General features: G+C 37.9%; 1 protein-coding gene across 4 annotated transcripts; it reads left to right on the forward strand.

The window, feature by feature from the left end:
* The first annotated feature begins 1,128 nt into the window (after window positions 1-1,128).
* On the forward strand, window positions 1,129-9,232 carry LOC113283978 (leucine-rich repeat receptor protein kinase MSP1-like). 4 transcript variants are annotated; one of them, XM_026533360.1, is made up of 5 exons: window positions 1,129-1,254; window positions 1,459-1,503; window positions 2,755-2,859; window positions 4,285-4,365; window positions 4,988-9,232. In XM_026533360.1, the coding sequence occupies exon 5, from the start codon at window positions 5,088-5,090 to the stop codon at window positions 8,958-8,960; it is 3,873 nt and encodes a 1,290-aa protein (XP_026389145.1). In that variant the 5' UTR covers window positions 1,129-1,254; window positions 1,459-1,503; window positions 2,755-2,859; window positions 4,285-4,365; window positions 4,988-5,087; the 3' UTR covers window positions 8,961-9,232. The 4 variants fall into 4 exon arrangements, with proteins under 4 accessions (XP_026389145.1, XP_026389146.1, XP_026389147.1 ...); XM_026533361.1 differs by lacking the exons at window positions 1,129-1,254; window positions 1,459-1,503 and adding an exon at window positions 2,346-2,444; XM_026533362.1 differs by lacking the exons at window positions 1,129-1,254; window positions 1,459-1,503; window positions 2,755-2,859 and having other exon boundaries at window positions 4,097-4,365.
* The last annotated feature ends 9,748 nt before the right edge of the window (window positions 9,233-18,980 follow it).

Here is an 18,980-nt window from a genome sequence, read left to right on the forward strand (position 1 = left end):
AGGAAAAACCATAAAACTACAAAATCAGTAAAAAATGACACGTTGGCGGATAATTTGAGGGTTGACCCAAGTTCATACATGCCAACCCTAACCCGGACCAACAACGTTAAATTCACGAGCCAGGTAACAAATTGACAACAACGTTAAACACTTCGTACAATCGAGATAAAACGGGATAGATACATGAGACCTAAATCAGTTTCGCTGCAGAATTTTGTTGTCGAACGATAACGAAGAAATGAAATGAACTAAAACAAACTAAGTCTTCTGATTTTTACACGAGGGCCATTTTTGTTATCGTAAAAACTAGCTTTGGACTGAATCGTTCAAAAAATGACCGACTGGTACACGATTGAGCAAATTTTGATCAGGAAATATCATGCTTGAGAGTGGAGGACTAGAGAGTCTAAAACCCATTAACTTTGGGATGGGGGTTCATTTCTACAAATGCCAACCCAAACCCTGACTGTTTTGCCACCGATCCAAGCCGGTTAAGGTCAATCCTCAGGCCGGTTAACAAATTGACAGATATAGCTTGCAGTCTTGGACTCCTTGCTCTTATTTATGAGAAATTTGTACTCCTTCACTTTTGGCTTGTCATCTCAACAAGCTTTTCAAGCAAGATTAGACCACTCTATACGTGTCTTCAACTCCATGATTCTGAGCGGATATCTCATTGTGGGTCCAACAAAATCACAAAATGAACCTAAGAAAGCAAACCCCCGGGCCACCACTTACAAACTGTCACAGTCACCTGTAACACCATACCCCCATCAACAACCCACTTTTTACCAAATCAACACTCAAAATCCAATCGCAAAACCATCCACCGGTTCAAAGAAATCCCAGTGTCGATCCAGCAGCACCATAACATTGCCCTGCGGAAAGAAGGAATCATATCCTGGCTGGCTGGGTACATTTACATAACCATATAGGCGTGTAGAGATGGACATGTGGCTATAGCTGCTGCATCACGCCTTTCATGCCCAAGTACAACAGCACAGGTCCCCCTCCCTCCCTCCCTCTTGATAGCGAATCCGAAAAACGCGCCTCTGAGATGAAAGCAACACACAAAAAAGCAAGCGGTGAAAATTCCTGAGTAAAACAAAATAAAATAACCAAATATATATTTTCATGGAAGAAAGAAAAAAAGAAAACGTACGAAAACGTTTCTGAAACAAAAAAAAAACTAACCTATCGTAATCTCTCTGCAGAGGAGAAGAATTCAGACTTCTTTTTTCGGTTTCTGTATAAGTAAGTGTTTAAAGTGATGAGAAGAATCTTTTTTCTTTATTTTCTGGGAATCCATCATCATCATTTCTGCATTATTATTCGTTTGTTTCAGAGAAGAAATTATTACTTGTTCTTCTTCTTTGTTGTTGTTGTTGTATTATTTTCTTTGACTGCTTCTTTCTAATAGTGTTGGTACTTCTACTTTTTCTCTGCTACTAATTGAAGTTCATTTGGAGGAGTGGTTGGAGCTGCTGCTGGTGTTTTTCAAAGGTGTGTGAATCTACTTCTGAATCTCTCTACTGTGTGTAGTTTCTGAAGAAAATTGATTTTGCGATTTTTTTCTTTTTTTTTTTTAATAGCATTGATTGATTTAGTTTTCTTTTCTGTATGATTTGAACTAATTTTGTGAATTTCGGCGTCCACTGTGTGTATAGTATGAAGTTTTTGAGGAGAATTGGTTTTTGTGAGTTTCTGATCGTATAATTTCTTGACAGCATTGATTGATTTTCTGTTGTTCTTGAGGAGAATTGAATTTTTTGAACTGATTTTGTGTTTTTGTGTTGATTTTTCTGTGTTAAAGCTAGATTTCTAGGGTTAGCTTGTTTAATTTTTACTTCCGAAGGTTTTTGTTGATGTTGTTGTTTACAGATAACGGCTTCAATCATAACATAATCTGCTCTTCTAATTCTTCTTTGATAATAATTTAATCTGAGTTTCTTAATTAAGATTTTTTTGTTAAGATATGTTTGGATTGACATAAAATTATCAGACATAAAAACTGAATTTGTGGAAGTTCACCAAACGAATTACTATTTTATAGGTTTGCTTTTGGTGATCCCTGCCTTTAATCATGAACTCTTCATTTCTCCAGTATTTTTTCAATTTTCAAATTGGTAATTATTTGGTATCGATTTTTCTGGTTTGTTTAATCGATTAAGTGGAAAATGCTAGATTCTATACTAGTAGTAGAAACAAATAAATTATACAGTTAGTGCGCCGATTAAAACTCATAAAGCCATCACATATTCCATCTCTTTTTGTAAGACTCCAATGCTTTTTATAAATTGTTTTAAAATTACTGGTTTTCTGGGTTTTGTCTCCATTGATACAAGATCAAGATACACATGAGCTAGCTTTAGAATTTCCGAGAACTTCTCTCTGCTTTTGTATTTTGAGTTCTACTGAGATTTGGTCTGTGGTGTTGATTTGAGGTTAGGGTTTTGAATTTCAATTGAAGTCTTTGTTTAATTACTTTGAATTTGTTTTTTTATGGGTTCTTGTTGATTTGCTGGTGGGGTCATTGAAGAAGATTGAGTTCACTTCAGAGTTGGGACAGTGTTTGATGTGATGTTATTAGGGTTACAGTAAATGAAGTCTTAGCTGTTATTCATCTTTTTAGTAATGCAGAATTGGGTGTTTGTTTTCAGTTGTAGTCTTTGTTTTTACTGTATATTAAGTTGCTATTTAATGATTCTCTATCTGTTTTCCTGATGATGTTTATGGTATTTTTAATGGTGGTAGGGTCATTGAAGTCTGAAGATTACCTAATCAATGGAGGATGTTCTTTAAATGCTTCCTTATTAACTGTGTTGCTATAGAAACTGGGGTTTCCAAAATTGATACCAGGTAAGTTAATCCAAGGGGCCGGTTGGTTTGCTATATTTATGTTTAAGAATACTTGTTTTTCTTAATCCTGATGAGATTTTGTCTGGTTTCAAGTTATTCCAACAGGCTTCTCTCCTTTTGTTGTCTTTCAATGTTTTTCTTGAATGCTGAGTTAATTTAAGCAAGTTTACTTTGGCTGTTGATTTGCTAAATCATTTTCTCTTGAGAATGAGATTGACCTCCATGCTGAACTTTCTTTGACTAGTACAAGAAATTGTATTGCCATTAAAGAGGAACTCCCTCATTTTAGTTTATTTTGTAAAGTATTAGGATCGGACAAAAGGCATTCAAGTTCCTATTACTATTTGATGGAGAGTTCTACTTGCAACTATTCTACTACGTATGTTACTGCTTCACTATGTATCACTGCACCTGCTTAATGGGTTTATCACTTTATATGGAGATGCCCTGAGAATGATTTCTTATGATATGTGGAGATGCCATGAGAATAATTTCTTATGAAGCATGATTTGGTTATCATTTAGGCCATTTAGAGCATCTAGATAAAAATCACATCATATTAAAACATTTAATTTCATTTAATTCATTTATACTCCCTCCATCTCTAATATAAATGCGGAGAAGTAAAATTCTTTAGTCTCAATAGATAGTCATAAAACCAATTTCAATTTGGTTTCTTCCATATTTATCCTTATTAAAGAGTATGACATTAACAAACTTAGTTAATGTCTTTGGTAATTTCCAAGAAGAATTATACTATTTTAATATTTTAGTGGATAAAAACTCTTATTTTATTAATATTTTTTATGTTTCCTAGACAAATACATTGGAATTGATGAGGGTAAATCAGGCAACATCAGAAAAATTTATAGAAACAATTTTTTTTCTTATTCTAAGAGAATTCTACTTCTCCGCCTACATATAGGAGACGGAGGGAGTATTAAAGCCTTTTCGCCCTGAGATCATTAATTGCTTTAGTATTATGTCCCACAGAGAGGTGTAAGTGGGATGTAACTCCTGGTCCTTTCATTTTTGTTCTCGTTTGGTTTGAATCATGTGTTGCTTGCGAATCTGGTGATAAGTGAATCAATCGTGGCCGCTGAATGAAAGGACCATGTGAAAGGATTTACAACCATCTATTGTGAACAAAGGGGCATGATTCTGTAATAACGAGTTTTATGACTTTTGTAAATATTTGGCATCTTGGTCTCCTGCCTAGCACAAAAGAATCCAAAAACATTTTAAGTTCTTCTTGTCCTGCGGATGTTTATCATTGTAGGCAGAAATAGCAGATCTGCCAAGAGCTTGTTAAATTCTCGCAAATTCTAATAACATCTCCATATCTCTTTGTTCATGTTACATCAGATTAATAAACAAACCCACACTCAAAAATGATTTTCTGTTTGCTTTTATCATCATGTACAGGGAAGCGGGTGCGGTACAGTTTGCAGATGTTATCTGTGCGTGAGTTTCTTCGGTAAATTTAGCGGCCCCTCAAAGCTGCAGGTGAGATTTTTAATTACCCATGTTATCAGATGTATGCTGTTTTTTATGCTCTAATTATCAATAAATTATTAAAGTTTGAACTACCCTGACCTCAATATGGCCCAGAAGTGTTATGTTGAACCCCCAGAAACTCTAAAAGAGAAAAGTTAAACACTCAATAGGATACTTTCTACTAGTTCTCCAACCCATTTTCTTTTAAAGAGAAAAAATATAACTCAACTAGTGCTTACAAGTAGCTCTGTTTTATTAATTTAGTAGAACTAGTGATGTGGATCACCATCACCAGTTGTACTCTACTCCCAATATTAAAGAATATAGATAATGAAAATTAAGTATCGATGATTTTCCGTCTTACTTGTATGCACCTTGAGTTGTCCCAGAAATTGATTTTGTTATCTGTTATTTCTGTATGTTTTTCCAAATGTTGCGTTTGAAACATGTCTGATGGATATGAGAATGGTCAAATATATTTGCTTCTGTTCTGTTTCTTTAGAGTTTACAGGGTACAACTTCTCCACCATGTTATTGCTAGTGACAGTTTGAGATTGCATTGCTTATACTGAACTAGAAAAACATCTTAACGAATAGTTTACTTACCGCTTTCCTTGTTCTGCTTTCTCAGATACTTCTGTGTTCAGTGAATGGTTTCTCAAACTTGCAAGTCTTATCGAGCCCCAGGGTGTTTTCCTTGATTCTTCTTCATCCACAGTAGAAGCTCCAGAATGGTCCCACCCGCTCATATTCTGCACTCTAGGCTCCTTTTCAGTCTCATCGCTGCCTGCTTCATCTGTTCATCCTTCTGTGAAGCAAATGTTTCTAATGATATTCAGATATTGATCACTCTCAAAGATTCTCTCTTCTTAAGAAGAGATCTCCTTCCAAGCTGGTTCAACAACACAGAGGTTTCGCCATGTAATTGGTCTGGTATAAGATGCGTTGGTTCCAAAGTTCATGAGGTAGATTTATCATGTGCTCAGTTCCCACTACAGCTTCCGTTTCCAAGCCACCTTGGGGAACTCAGAGCACTGAAGCGCCTTAATGTCAGCTACTGCGCCCTCACAGGCCCTCTTCCTACAAATATATGGAATTTGGAGAATTTAGAGTCTCTAGACTTGGGTGGTAACAGATTGGTTGGGACTCTACCTCCGTCTTTGTCCAACCTTAAAATGCTCAAGGAACTAATACTTGATGAGAATAGCTTCACTGGCAGCTTACCTTCCACGATTGGAGAACTTGTAAACCTCATCGAACTGTCAGTTCATGGGAATTCATTATCTGGGAATCTTCCTCCGGGGCTTGGGAATCTTCAGAATTTGGTATCACTAGACCTGAGCATGAACCTCTTCTCTGGAAGTCTGCCTCCAAGCATTGGAAATCTTACAAGGCTTCTATACTTGGATGCTAATCATAACAAATTCACTGGAGTGATTCCTCAAGAGCTTGGTAATCTGGTACAACTCAGTAAACTCGATCTTTCGTGGAATTTACTGGAAGGACCTATACCTTTGGAAATAGGAAGAATGTCTGTCCTACAATCTCTGACACTGGGGAACAATAATCTTCTTGGAGAACTACCGACAACGGTAGGAAATTTGAGAGAACTGCAGGTGCTTGATCTAGAGAATTGTCAGCTTATAGGGGAACTTCCGAATGAACTTTCCTACCTGAGAAATTTGACATTACTAAATATAGCGCGGAACAATTTTGAAGGAGAAATTCCTTCCAGTTTTGGTGAATTGTCCAATCTAATTTACCTTGTAGCAGCAAATTCAGGGCTGAGTGGAAGAATTCCGGGGAATTTGGGAAACTGCAAGAAGCTCAAGATTCTGAATCTGTCTTTCAACTCTCTGTCCGGGACTTTACCAGAGGGACTCATGGGGCTTGAATCACTCAGTTCACTTGTGCTTGATTCTAACCATTTATCAGGACCGATTCCCAGTTGGATTTCAAATTGGACAAGAGTGAACTCAATAATGCTGAGCAGGAACCAATTTAATGAGTCTTTGCCACCATTACATCTACCTCACCTGACCCGATTTGACGCCACTTCAAACCAGCTTTCTGGTGAGATCCCAGAAGAAATATGCCTTGCAGATTCATTAACAACTCTTACTCTGTCAGAAAACCTGCTTAGTGGCAGTATTCAGAATACGTTCAGGAGATGTTTGTCCCTCACAGATTTGCAGTTGATTGGGAACAATTTCTCTGGGGAAATACCAGGTTATCTAGGTGGGCTTCAGCTGGTAACATTGGAATTATCACACAATAATTTTTCTGGCGGACTTCCTGATGAACTTTGGAAATCACTGACTCTTATGGAGATCTCTTTCAGCAACAATTTTCTTGTGGGTCGAATTCCAAGTGCCATAGCAAGTTTAACGTCTCTACAGAGGCTACAACTGGATAACAATCTTTTTGATGGTCCCATCCCTCATTCAGTTGGAGAACTAAAAAACCTGACTAATCTGTCACTCCATGGTAACCAGTTATCCGGAGAGATCCCTCTGGAGCTATTCGATTGCATCAATATTGTATCTCTGGATTTAGGTGCAAACAAGCTGACAGGCTCAATTCCTAGATCCATTTCTCGTCTGAAACTGCTTGACAATCTGGTTCTAAGTCAAAATCAACTCTCTGGTTCAATCCCCAATGAGATATGCTCTGGGTATCAGAAGGCGCCTTTGCCAGATTCTGAGTTCACCCAGCATTACGGCATGCTGGATCTGTCTTATAATGAGCTAGTGGGTCCTATTCCAACAACCATAGAGCAGTGCACAATTTTATCTGAGTTGCTGTTGCAAGGAAATAAGCTCAACGGCAGCATTCCTCGCGAGTTGTCAGGTCTGGTCAACTTAACTGTCCTTGATTTATCTTCAAATTATCTAACAGGCCCTGCTATACCTCATTTCTTTGCATCGAAAAATCTCCAAGGTCTTTTCCTTTCTCATAACCAATTGAATGGATCAATCCCCGAGGATCTGGGTTCGATGATGCCGAGCTTAGCAAAACTCAATCTCTCTAGAAACCTTTTATCTGGTGCCTTGCCATCAACTGTCTTCAATGTTAAGAGCTTGAGCTACATTGATATTAGCCACAATTTTCTCTCTGGGTCTATTTCAATCCCTACTCCAAATGGCGGAACCTCTCTTCTGCTGTTAAATGCCAGTAATAACCTCTTTTCTGGCACCCTATCTGAATCTCTATCTAACCTGACAACCCTTGCTGTTCTTGACCTTCACAACAACAGTCTCACTGGAACTTTTCCTTCATCACTCTCCAAAGTATCTACTTTGGCGTATCTTGATGTTTCCAATAATGATTTCCACTACATACCTTGTGCTATTTGTAACATGCCCGATCTTGCATACATGAATTTTTCCGGCAATGAACTTTATGAGCATAAAAAGTGCACAATATCTGGTTCGTGTCCGTCGAAAAATTACTCTACTGTGCAAACCGACCCTTCTTCTCCAGCTCTGAACAAAGCATGTGTATGGGGAATTACACTTGGTGCAACTTTCAGTTTCCTCTTCCTCTTATTCGGTTTGCTCAGGTGGAGAATGCTAAAGAATGAGTCTACGGCTCTTACTCTGGGCAAAAACAAGTCTGTAATTGTAAACGAATCCGCAACGAGTGACGAGTTTCTTCTGAAAAAGCCTAAAGAGCCACTGAGCATCAACATTGCTACTTTTGAGCACTCTCTGCTACGGGTAAGCGCTTCAGATATTCTAACAGCAACTGAAAATTTCAGTAAGACTCATATTATAGGTGATGGTGGTTTTGGTACTGTATACAAAGGATTGCTACCTGAGGGAAAAACTATTGCTGTGAAACGGCTAAATGGTGGGCACTTTCAGGGTGATCGTGAATTTTTAGCTGAGATGGAAACTATCGGAAAGGTTAAACATGAAAACCTGGTTCCACTTCAAGGTTATTGTGTTTTTGGTGATGAAAGATTCTTGATATATGAATACATGGAGAATGGTAGTCTAGATATGTGGTTAAGAAACCGTGCAGATGCAGTCGAATCCCTTAATTGGCCAGCGAGGTTCAAAATCTGTTTGGGTTCAGCTCGAGGGCTTGCTTTTCTTCATCATGGTTTCGTTCCTCACATTATTCACAGGGATATCAAGTCAAGCAATATACTGCTGGATAAGAAGTTGGAGGCAAGGGTTGCTGATTTTGGGCTAGCAAGGATCATTAGTGCATGTGAGAGCCACGTCAGTACTGTTCTTGCAGGAACATTTGGATATATACCTCCCGAGTATGGACAGATTATGGTGGCAACAACAAAGGGTGATGTGTATAGCTTTGGGGTGGTAATGTTAGAACTGCTGACAGGGCGAGCACCAACTGGCCAAACAGATATTGAGGGGGGAAATCTTGTTGGATGGGTTAGATGGATGATGGAGATGGGAATGGATGATGAGGTACTTGATCCATGTGTGGTTTCGATGAATGGGTCGTTCAGGGATCAAATGAGATGTGTTCTAGAAATTGCACGAAAATGTACCCTAGACGAACCATGGAAGAGGCCGACAATGCTTGAGGTTGTGAAGTTGTTGAAAGAGGTCAAGATGGAGGATTCAGAATAGTGACTCCGAAATCTGTTTCCTGCGGCCATAATTAGCATTGTTCGGAGATATGTTAAGCAAATCAGTAAGTAGTGCTCGTCGAATTTCATTAGGTTTAATGTGTCAGTGTTGTTGTTTTTACATTTGTAGCGAGATTTAAATATCTGCTTGTTGTAAATAAGAATGTTGTTTGGCAAAGTTCCAACAATATTCTATAAAGCAAAACAGATGTAGGTTGACTCAGAATTCTGAAGTGTGATTCATTTATACTATGTCTTAATTATTATAATCAAGCAGGGAGTCAATAGTAGTGAGCTGGGTTGCACATGACATGTATATATATATTTTAAAATACTAGGACGCGGACATATATATTTATATTTATTTTATATATATAATTATGTATTTATACAACAAAGTTTACTGTTTTGATATCCTAAAAATTAGAAAATGATGTTACATGTGTACACATTTTAAAAGAAAAGAAGAGATCGCTTGTTTATACATACCGAAAGTCAAGCAATCAATCATTATTGAGCACATGGCACAATTAAAATACATTCTTAGAACAACACATTCCCAACCAAGGATATACATGATGTCATTTCCAATTACAAAACCTTAATAAAGGCCTAAATGATTGTTCTAAATGTTCGTCTTTTTTCATTTGGTTAATAATAGTAAAAATAATAGAAGAAGTTTAAATGAAAATAAAAAAATAAAATAAAAAAACGCTTCAAATCCTAGTCATCAGTGCGTCCAAACCAGATGCACGCAGAACGCGCATATTGGTGCATCGGACACGCGTCGTGTCAGCGTCAAACGCGCGTCGTGTCAGCGTCAAACGCGCGTCGAACGCGGACGCCGTTTGGACCATATATATTTGGAATGGGCTTAATAGGGTCATCAGCTCATTAGCCTTTAACAGAAATCTTGGTTCATGGGTTAAATTTTAAGCCCATAAAAAGTTAAGAACCAAATCTGTTAGCCTTTATTAAAGGTGACTACATTCATCGTATCTTGAAAGGGGATGGATCTGTTCAACCCAAGAAGTTAGAATTAACTTAGATATATATTTGGTCCAAGTACAATATTAACCTGGTCACCCTGAAATGAGGGAATGGATAAAGGTTAATTATTGGGCCAAATACATTTCTAAATGTCTAGATACATAATTCTGATTTAAATAATGATGAACCTGGACGATATTTGGTCCAAATGCGTCATCAAAATGAATGCAGACAAGTAATTGACTGGATGCATACCCTCTATTACCTATAAATATTAGAAGGGATTTCAACAGTAAAGGTATACAATTCTAATCCTTTTCTCTCCACTAAAACCTGTTTAGAGCTCCTTACTCATTGAGGCATCGGAGTGTCTTTACAGGTACCCCCTCCTTTTCTACATTCATTAAGAGTATTAGAAAGCCAAGAGCATTGAAGAGATGAGGAGGATTTTTCCTATCATCAAGGACGCATCACGAGGAAAAGTTGTGGATCATCTCAATGGTCTACAAATCATCCATCAGGTATTAATCTTACGCCATCCAACGGTTAAGATTATATCATTTCTGTACAAATCTCAAGGAGTGTTTGTAGGAATTTTTTTCTACAACATCTTTTGGCGCCCACCGTGGGGCAGAGAAGGATTCTTCAAAAAACAAATAGATCAAGATTCATGGCACATCACAAGCAAATCGAAATGATGGGAATGTCAATATAGACGTCAGAGTCCGAGGGAATCATAGCGACGTCGATCACCCATTTCAGGAAGGAGTTGAAACGTCACCAGCAACAACGACATCAAGGTGTCCTTCTACAAGAACTTATCCCCATGGGATAAGTAAAGGAAATCGATGGATACGTATCTCAACTCCACTTTTAAGTGATACTGCCAATCTTAATGTATCTCCAAGGGGTGGTAACCAACCCCAAACAAATATGCTAAACTCGCGTCCGAACTCCCTCACAAATAGGGACCTTCGTTTGTCCTCGCATATTGTGCAAGCGGATAGGGAAGTGGAAACACCCGTAGATTTGACTCTGCGAGAAAGATTGCAAGAGTTAGAAAAAAGAAAACATACTACTGAAAGCGTCTTTGGAAAAGAGACTACAAACTGGTAGCACCCAACATTCAGAAAGTGTCACTCCGCACCGACATGCACGACCTTCACATGAGGGTTGGTGAGCACGACATGGGAGGAATGATCGCGACGGGAGATATAGATCACCCGAAAGGAAAGCTACAAAGGATCGTGAGCCGAATCACCGCTTTCAAAGCAATCACTTCATCGAAGAAGCGGAGCGATAGTATGGACCAAGCAACTGGCAGAACAACAGGCGTGAAATGGAGTGCCTCAACGATCGAAGAAAGGAGTACCTCGGCGGGAGAAAAAGAAAGGAGTATTATGACGAAAACCTACGCTCGAAGAACGAATCCGCCGAGACTAAAGGAGATTCGTCACAAATTGAGGAACTCAATAAAACAAAGCTAGGAGAAATGATCGAGGGAAGAAAGGCTACACGTCTGGTGTAATATTTCGATTACGGTAAATAAAAGTTCATTGCTCGGACTTGTAAAGATTTGAAAACAAAAATATATACAAAATATGTCACACGATCAAGAGATACTAGGACTTCGGATTCCACCATTAACCACATTCAATCAGTTCATATAACGACTCATAACTATTCTAGCTCTTTTGTTGACTCTTTTATTTGCCAAAAATAGATTTTGTAAAACATCAATTGTAAATCACAAGCATGGTGCATCAAAAGCTCTTACGTATAAGCATACACCATCAAACGAATCACAACTAATTAATAAAAATCATAAAACGATGAAAAACAAGTGCAAAAGTCATAAAGAATCGATTATAGTTACCAAAAGTTTGTGAAATAAGGCTTCCTCCTTCATCCCAGTATTGGGGTTTAGCTATTCATATCAAACACAAACTCAAAATAATAATTCAAGCTCACAAGGTGTTTAAAAGATTGAAAAAGGATAAAACAGTGGATTTACGACCCACGCTGAGCGTCCAGAGAACAACGACAATGCTTTGCTGCTGTAAACAACGACACAAGCCAACTGTTGTTGACGCTGCTGAAAATAAGACTGTCCTGGATAGTCTGTTCTTCGTGTTCTTCAAGCTCTTTAATGGCAGCAGCAGCAGCAGAACCTGTTCCTGGATATCGATTGTTTCTGCTCCTCAGAGGCTCTGCTCGACCCCAAACTCTTGATCAACCTTCTCTAACTTCTCTCCACCTCTTATATACTTCACAGCTCAAAGAAATCCCGATAGAATCTCTTTTTTTTTCTCTGCCAGTTACGGGTTTCTATCTTCTTCTCTCTTCTGTACGCGTCTGTTAGCTATCCCATTGCCACAAAACTCTCTCCTGACCTGAACAAAACTAGATACATGTATATCCAGCGTGAAAGTATCCCAAAAATTTCTCACAAAATATTTGAACGTGAACAGCAACATACGTGTCCTGTTTGGACTTTGATTGCTTCTCCCGGTCATTCCAGCCACTTCTGGACCTTAAAATCACCCCTGTTAGCTTCCTATAAGTCCATAGAGTAATCCCAAACATTTCCAGCCCTTTAATCGCACTATAGCTCCTTCAAAAATTCCGGTCAAAAACTGCCAGTTAACAAACTCACTTTCCCGCCAAAACTTCATTTGAAATGTGAAGAAGAGATGGCCCCTATCCAGCTCCGGTGTCCCTTTAGCAGCTGCCTGGAAATGGGTCACCCCTTAGTAATTAGGTTACCCCTTATCCAAAATCGAGGGTCCGTATAGTGAGTTTTTTGGGACATTTTCCGTGCTTTTTCAGGGTTCCTCCGGGGTATTTCTGAGGTGCTTCCGGTACTCTATCAACGGAGGTCCAAACGCCGCATTTTCAGCCAATTTCGCCGCAAAACCTTATTCTTCTAAAAAAACCTACAAATAAATAAAATAACTAAATAAGTATAGAATCGAGCACTAACACTATATACAATTGAGATATATTAGACACATAAATGCGTCTATCAAATACCCCCAAACTTATTATTTGCTAGTCCCGAGCAAATCAAAACTACAAAATAAAATCCTAACTCACTGTCGCAGGCATCGTCGATTGCATTTAGCGTATGCAATAAGCCTTTAAACCCCTAGGTGGCCCTAGTGGCCGAGTTATAGTCTCGGGAGGGCTTACCATAGATATACCCAAAAAACCTGTACTCCAGACCTTAGCTATCTACGCAGAACCTTGGAAGGCACTAAAGAATCTCCTTGGTTGGCATACTTATTGACTACAGGAAGAAGTACCCTGATGCGAAATTCCAATTGTTGTACACGAGTTTGCACTCAAGCATACTAAAATTCATATAAAGTGACAGAGCTCTACTTAGATAGTTGCACTATGGACATCATATTCGGAGTCAAAACTAATCACATGGATAGATCAAGAAGATGGATATAGAAAAACATATATGGTTTTGATGTTTACTAAGTGAACGGCGTTTCCCATATCTGTCTGAAGGCCTCCGCCAAAATGAACCTATCCTAATGGATTGAGATACTAGTCTGACTAATATCAACACACTGGCATATACAAGGGTACCAGTGGTCGATAACCTAACTCTAGGTCAACACAACTGGCATATACAAGGGTATCAGTGGTCGACTTTATTGAATTTATTTGGTCAAATGGTCTGGTCTCAATATTTTTTTTTTTTTTTTTTCAACTTTTTGGTAACTACCATTTTTTTTTGGCGCCTCTTTTCTCTTTTTCTTCTTCAACTTTTTTTTTTCATGGTATCTCAATCACTCTAATTCACCCTAGCATTGGTAACAACTTGAATCGTGGGCCCCACCTATCACTTAGAGAAACATGGTTTAAAAACAAAATAAAATAAAAATAGAAGTGAAAAGGACTCAACGAGATATGGTGAAACTATCATGTTATTTCTAACACCTGAGCTCTGTGCTTTTATGAATAGACTCTTCTAGATGTTGCCATCTAATCAGATTGGTTCCTCAACTCCTACAACCAAAATGCTTCCATCCACTTAGATTGGTTAGTGCAATCCTCAATAGGCATAAATTTCTAGGCTCTGGAGTTTATTTATTCATACTGCAACTAAAAAGTTTTTCCCATACCCCCAAACTTAAATCTAACATTGTCCTCAATGTTCTAAAGATGAAATTAAAAGCATGAACAAGGAGAAACTGTTACCATTTGAAGCAAAAGAGATAAGGAAAGATATTACTGTGTCGCATGAATATTGGGTTACCTCCAAAGAAGTGCTAAGTTTAAAGTCTTCAGCCAGACTAAGCAAGGATTAGTCAACTCGAATCATATGGTAACAGTCGAAATAACTGTGGGTCTTCAAAACCAAATAGAGATGACCAAAGGAAACTGCAATAAACCAAGAAAATGAACAAGACTAGCAACCCCTTACCTAGTTTCCTGATTAAGATATCTATATCTAATTGTGGTTCAGGTTCAGGTTCTATAAAAGGGTCTAAATATATTTCTTTAGGCTGCAACTCATCAAAATTGAGATCCGAATTATTAGGTCCTAGAGTCTGTAAATACTCAAATAAGAACTTAGAAGCACATAATAATAACCTAAATAATTGAGGATCCTCTAAGTCAATCAGGTTTGACTTACATAATTGACCACAGTGAGAGTAGTGGTCATTCTTAAGAAAATGTGTCGATTCTAATATCCTAAAGCATTTAGGTTTAGTCTCACAACTTAATATTCGACACATTTGGAATATAAATGTTCCCGCAGTTGGAACAAAACTATTTGGTGGGAAAACAAAGTCAATCTGTGGATCATATCCTGGGCAAACCACATCAACCAGAGGATGGGTTTCTAATGACTGAACTTCTTCCTGGACATCATTAGGCTCGGGAAAACGAGTATGAAGGTAATCTTGTAAAATGGTCGAGGCACAGATATCAAGTCCTAAGTGTGGATACTTTCTGAGAGTTAAAGTTAAGGCACTAGGGAAGTGATAATCACCCCCAAACTTAGAGTTTTCAGTGTCTCTAGATAGACCTCTAATTATTTCTTGAATTTCCGTATCTTCAGAGTCCTTAAAATATTCAAGAGATTCTTCTAAGTTATTATCAAGTAGTGCATCTTTACTCATCTCTACGGGTCTATCTTCTTCTTCCAAGACTATTGTTTCTAAGTCGCTAGACTCTAAAACAGTATTTTCGAAATGAACACGTTCTTCTAAACCACTATCGGCTTCGTAATCAAAAGGAAAAACTACATCGTCTAAAACGGTGGTATCCCTAATAAAATCCTCGTCCTTTTGAATAGGTGAATAATCATAAAAATTATTTGGATTTGAACTAGAAATAATATAATCACTATACAGCTCAATTGGATTACTAGACTCCTGACCTGATCACTATGCCTACATATTTCAGATTCTTCATTACTACTATCCTCATCATCATAGTACGAAGATGATTGAACCTTATCTAAATAAGTAGTGTCTTTTATTCTAACCTCGTCCTCTAGATTAGGCAAATATTCACTATTTACATCAAGGGTAAAATTGGAAACAATATTTTGGAAATTTAGATCTTTTAGAGAAGTTCTATTCTGGGTCTCTAACAAAAGCTTTTGGGCCGACTCACATGAATTCCTGACGTAATCTAGGAAATCAGGTAAAGAAAGTTCACTCATTGCATTATTTTCGTCCATAACTAAGTTATTCATTTCAGCGAACTTACGTGCTGTCTTAGCTAACTTACGTGTCGACTTAAGTAAAGAGGAATTAGCAGAATTTTTCTCGTATGACTGATGGTTGTGAGGATAGTGATTTGGCTCACCATGGTATGAACCATAACCTTGAAAATTTTGGCGTTCCCAACCACTATTCCCACCATGGTAATAAAACTGATGATGTCCATATTCAAATTTAGGTCGATATTCATTATATTGGCTTCTATCATACCAGCTCGACATTCTTAATTGCAAGGGAATTCTACACAATCACAAACAAGGATGACTCGACCAAATCAAACCTATAAAATCTAGCAAACAAAAAGCATGATGGCTCCACTTAGATTGTTTCTAGACCAGCTTCTATCTTTCGAAAGGGAATTCGTTACAATTTAAGCAAACCCCTCTGGAATCAATCCGAGTCAAAGTAAGTTGAATTGAGGCGAGGGAAGCTCAGTGGATCTTTGATACCCAAGGCCTCACCGCTATCACAAGGCGGCGCAGTCACGCATTCAACTCACAGAAACCATCATGAACTTTGGAGTGTGCTTAAAGAGCAACCAATATTTTTCGAACGAGTTTCCTATTAAGCTCGTTACCCTATCGGTCTCGTTCTATTCCAAATTTTAAGCTTGGGTTCGCGTTAGGTTTCGTTTTCCTAAGGCGGGCAAGAAGGGAGCGGTGATAAAATCCAAACCCTTATCTTGTATTGGCCAGGCCTTGCCCTTTACTAGGAATTTAAAAACAGTCCAAATTCGTCCTCAATCAATGAATCACCTTAAGGAATACAGTAAACCCGCTGACAGGAGATTCGCGAGTGTTTCGATGGACTTACCTCCCGTACCAGACGGGGGATGAACCGTTGAAGTCGACTCGGGCCACGACTCCTATGTCATGTACAAACCCGAGGGGTCGAGACGATATAGTAATAGTCGTCCTTCCCTGCACACAGTTTATATAATTTTTTTTTTGTTTAATAATACCCTTCCGTAGGGTTAAAAAAAAGAAATAAAGTCCAATTGTTTAAAGTCCAAAGTCCAAAATAAATTAAAAAGTTACAGTTTTCCTCACACACTCTAAAAAAAATTAAAAATTAAAAATTAAATCCTAAAATTGTTCTTTTTTCTTCTCTTTTCGCTTTAAGCTTTTTCCTCTCCAAGTCCTTAGTGCTCCACTTCGAACCTGTAAATCAAAGAAAAAAAGACAAAGTAAAAAGGAACAAATAATAAAAAAAATAAACCTACGAAAAATAAAAATAAATCTATATACAAGTCCGCGTCGGCGGCGCCATTTTGTTGTAATATTTCGATTGCGGTAAATAAGAGTTCGTTGCTCGGACTTGTAAAGATTTAAAAACAAAAATATATACAAAATATGTCACACGATCAAGAGATACTAGGACTTCGTATTCCACCATTAACCACATTCAATCAGTTCATATAACGACTCATAACTATTCTAGCTCTTTTGTTGACTCTTTTATTTGCCAAAAATAGATTTTGTAAAACATGAATTGTAAATCACAAGCATGGTGCATCAAAATCTCTTACGTCTAAGCATACACCATCAAACGAAATCACAACTAATTAATAAAAATCATAAAACGATGAAAAACAAGTGCAAAAGTTATAAAAAATCGATTATAGTTACCAAAAGTTTGTGAAATAAGGCTTCCTCCTTCATCCCAGTATTGGGGTTTAGCTATTCATATCAAACACACACTCAAAATAATAATTCAAGCTCACAAGGTGTTTAAAAGATTGAAAAAGGATAAAACAGTGGATCTACGACCCACGTTGAGCGTCCATAGAACAACGACAATAATTTGCTGTTGTAAACAACGACACAAGCCAACTGCTGTTGACGCTGCTGAAAATAAGACTGTCCTGGATAGTCTGTTCTTCGTGTTCTTCAAGCTCTTTAATGGAAGCAGCAGCAGTAGAACCCGCTCCTGGATATCGATTGTTTCTGCTCCTCAGATGCTCTGCTCGACCCCAAACTCTTGATCAACCTTCTCTAACTTCTCTCCACCTCTTATATACTTCACAGCTCAAAGAAATCCCGATAGAATCTTTTTTTTTTCTCTGCCAGTTACGGGTTTCTATCTTCTTCTCTCTTCTGTACGCGTCTGTTAGCTATCCCATTGCCACAAAACTCTCCCCTGACCTGAAGAAAACTAGATACATGTATATCTAGCGTGAAAGTCTCCCAAAAATTTCTCACAAAATATTTGAACGTGAACAACAACATACGTGTCCTGTTTGGACTTTGATTGTTTCTCCCGGTCATTCCAGCCACTTCTGGCCCTTAAAATCACCCCTGTTAGCTTCCTATAAGTCCATAGAGTAATCCCAAACATTTCCAGCCCTTTAATCGCACTATAGCTCCTTCAAAAATTCCGATCAAAAACTGCCAGTTAACAAACTCACTTTCCCGCCAAAACTTCATTTGAAATGTGAAGAAGAGATGCCCCCTATCCAGCTCCGGTGTCCCTTTAGCAGCTGCCTGGAAATGGGTCACCCCTTAGTAATTAGGTTACCCCTTATCCAAAATCGAGGGTCCATATAGTGAGTTTTCTGGGACATTTTCCGAACTTTTTCGGGGTTCCTCCGGGGTATTTCTGAGGTGCTTCCGGTACTCTATCAACGGAGGTCCAAACGCCGCATTTTCAGCCAATTTCGCCGCAAAACCTTATTCTTCTAAAAAAACCTACAAATAAATAAAATAACCAAATAAGTATAGAATCGAGCACTAACACTATATACAATTGAGATATATTAGACACATAAATGCGTCTATCAACGTCTTAGCGATGAAAAGGTCGATGGACTCAACTTTCGTCGAAGAAATAAGGTGGTTCCGCTGATGTGTTTTCAAAGTTTTTGTAGTAATATGATTCGTTCAAGACTTGTGAAAGCGGATTTTTAGATTATTTTTGATAAATAAAAATAGCGAACTAAATTAAAAAGATGTTATGAAAATTATGGAGAGAATGGAGCTAGGATTCTACTATTGCTTGATATTAGTGATTTAATAAAACAATAATTATGCAACTCAACATTCAAATTGATTCTAATAGTATTGCCTAGACATGCAGATTTCCAAAAGAATAGATGTTAATCCAAGCATAGAATATCAAAACCCTAAAGCAAACATATTCTATCAAGAGAAAATACACCTAACTAATCAAAATCATATAAACAATTTTTAGTTCAATGCAAAAATCATAATAAAGTTGTAATTAATAGAAATATATCACTTTTACCGAAACAACGGCTTCCTCCATAGCCCCAAGGATTG

This window comes from Papaver somniferum, chromosome 5, assembly GCF_003573695.1.
Source record: "Papaver somniferum cultivar HN1 chromosome 5, ASM357369v1, whole genome shotgun sequence".
Taxonomy (NCBI): domain Eukaryota; kingdom Viridiplantae; phylum Streptophyta; class Magnoliopsida; order Ranunculales; family Papaveraceae; genus Papaver; species Papaver somniferum.

Bases quoted from the DNA above. Each gene is read 5' to 3' on its own strand.
- LOC113283978 (XM_026533360.1), top strand. From the start codon at position 5,088: ATGGTCCCACCCGCTCATATTCTGCACTCTAGGCTCCTTTTCAGTCTC.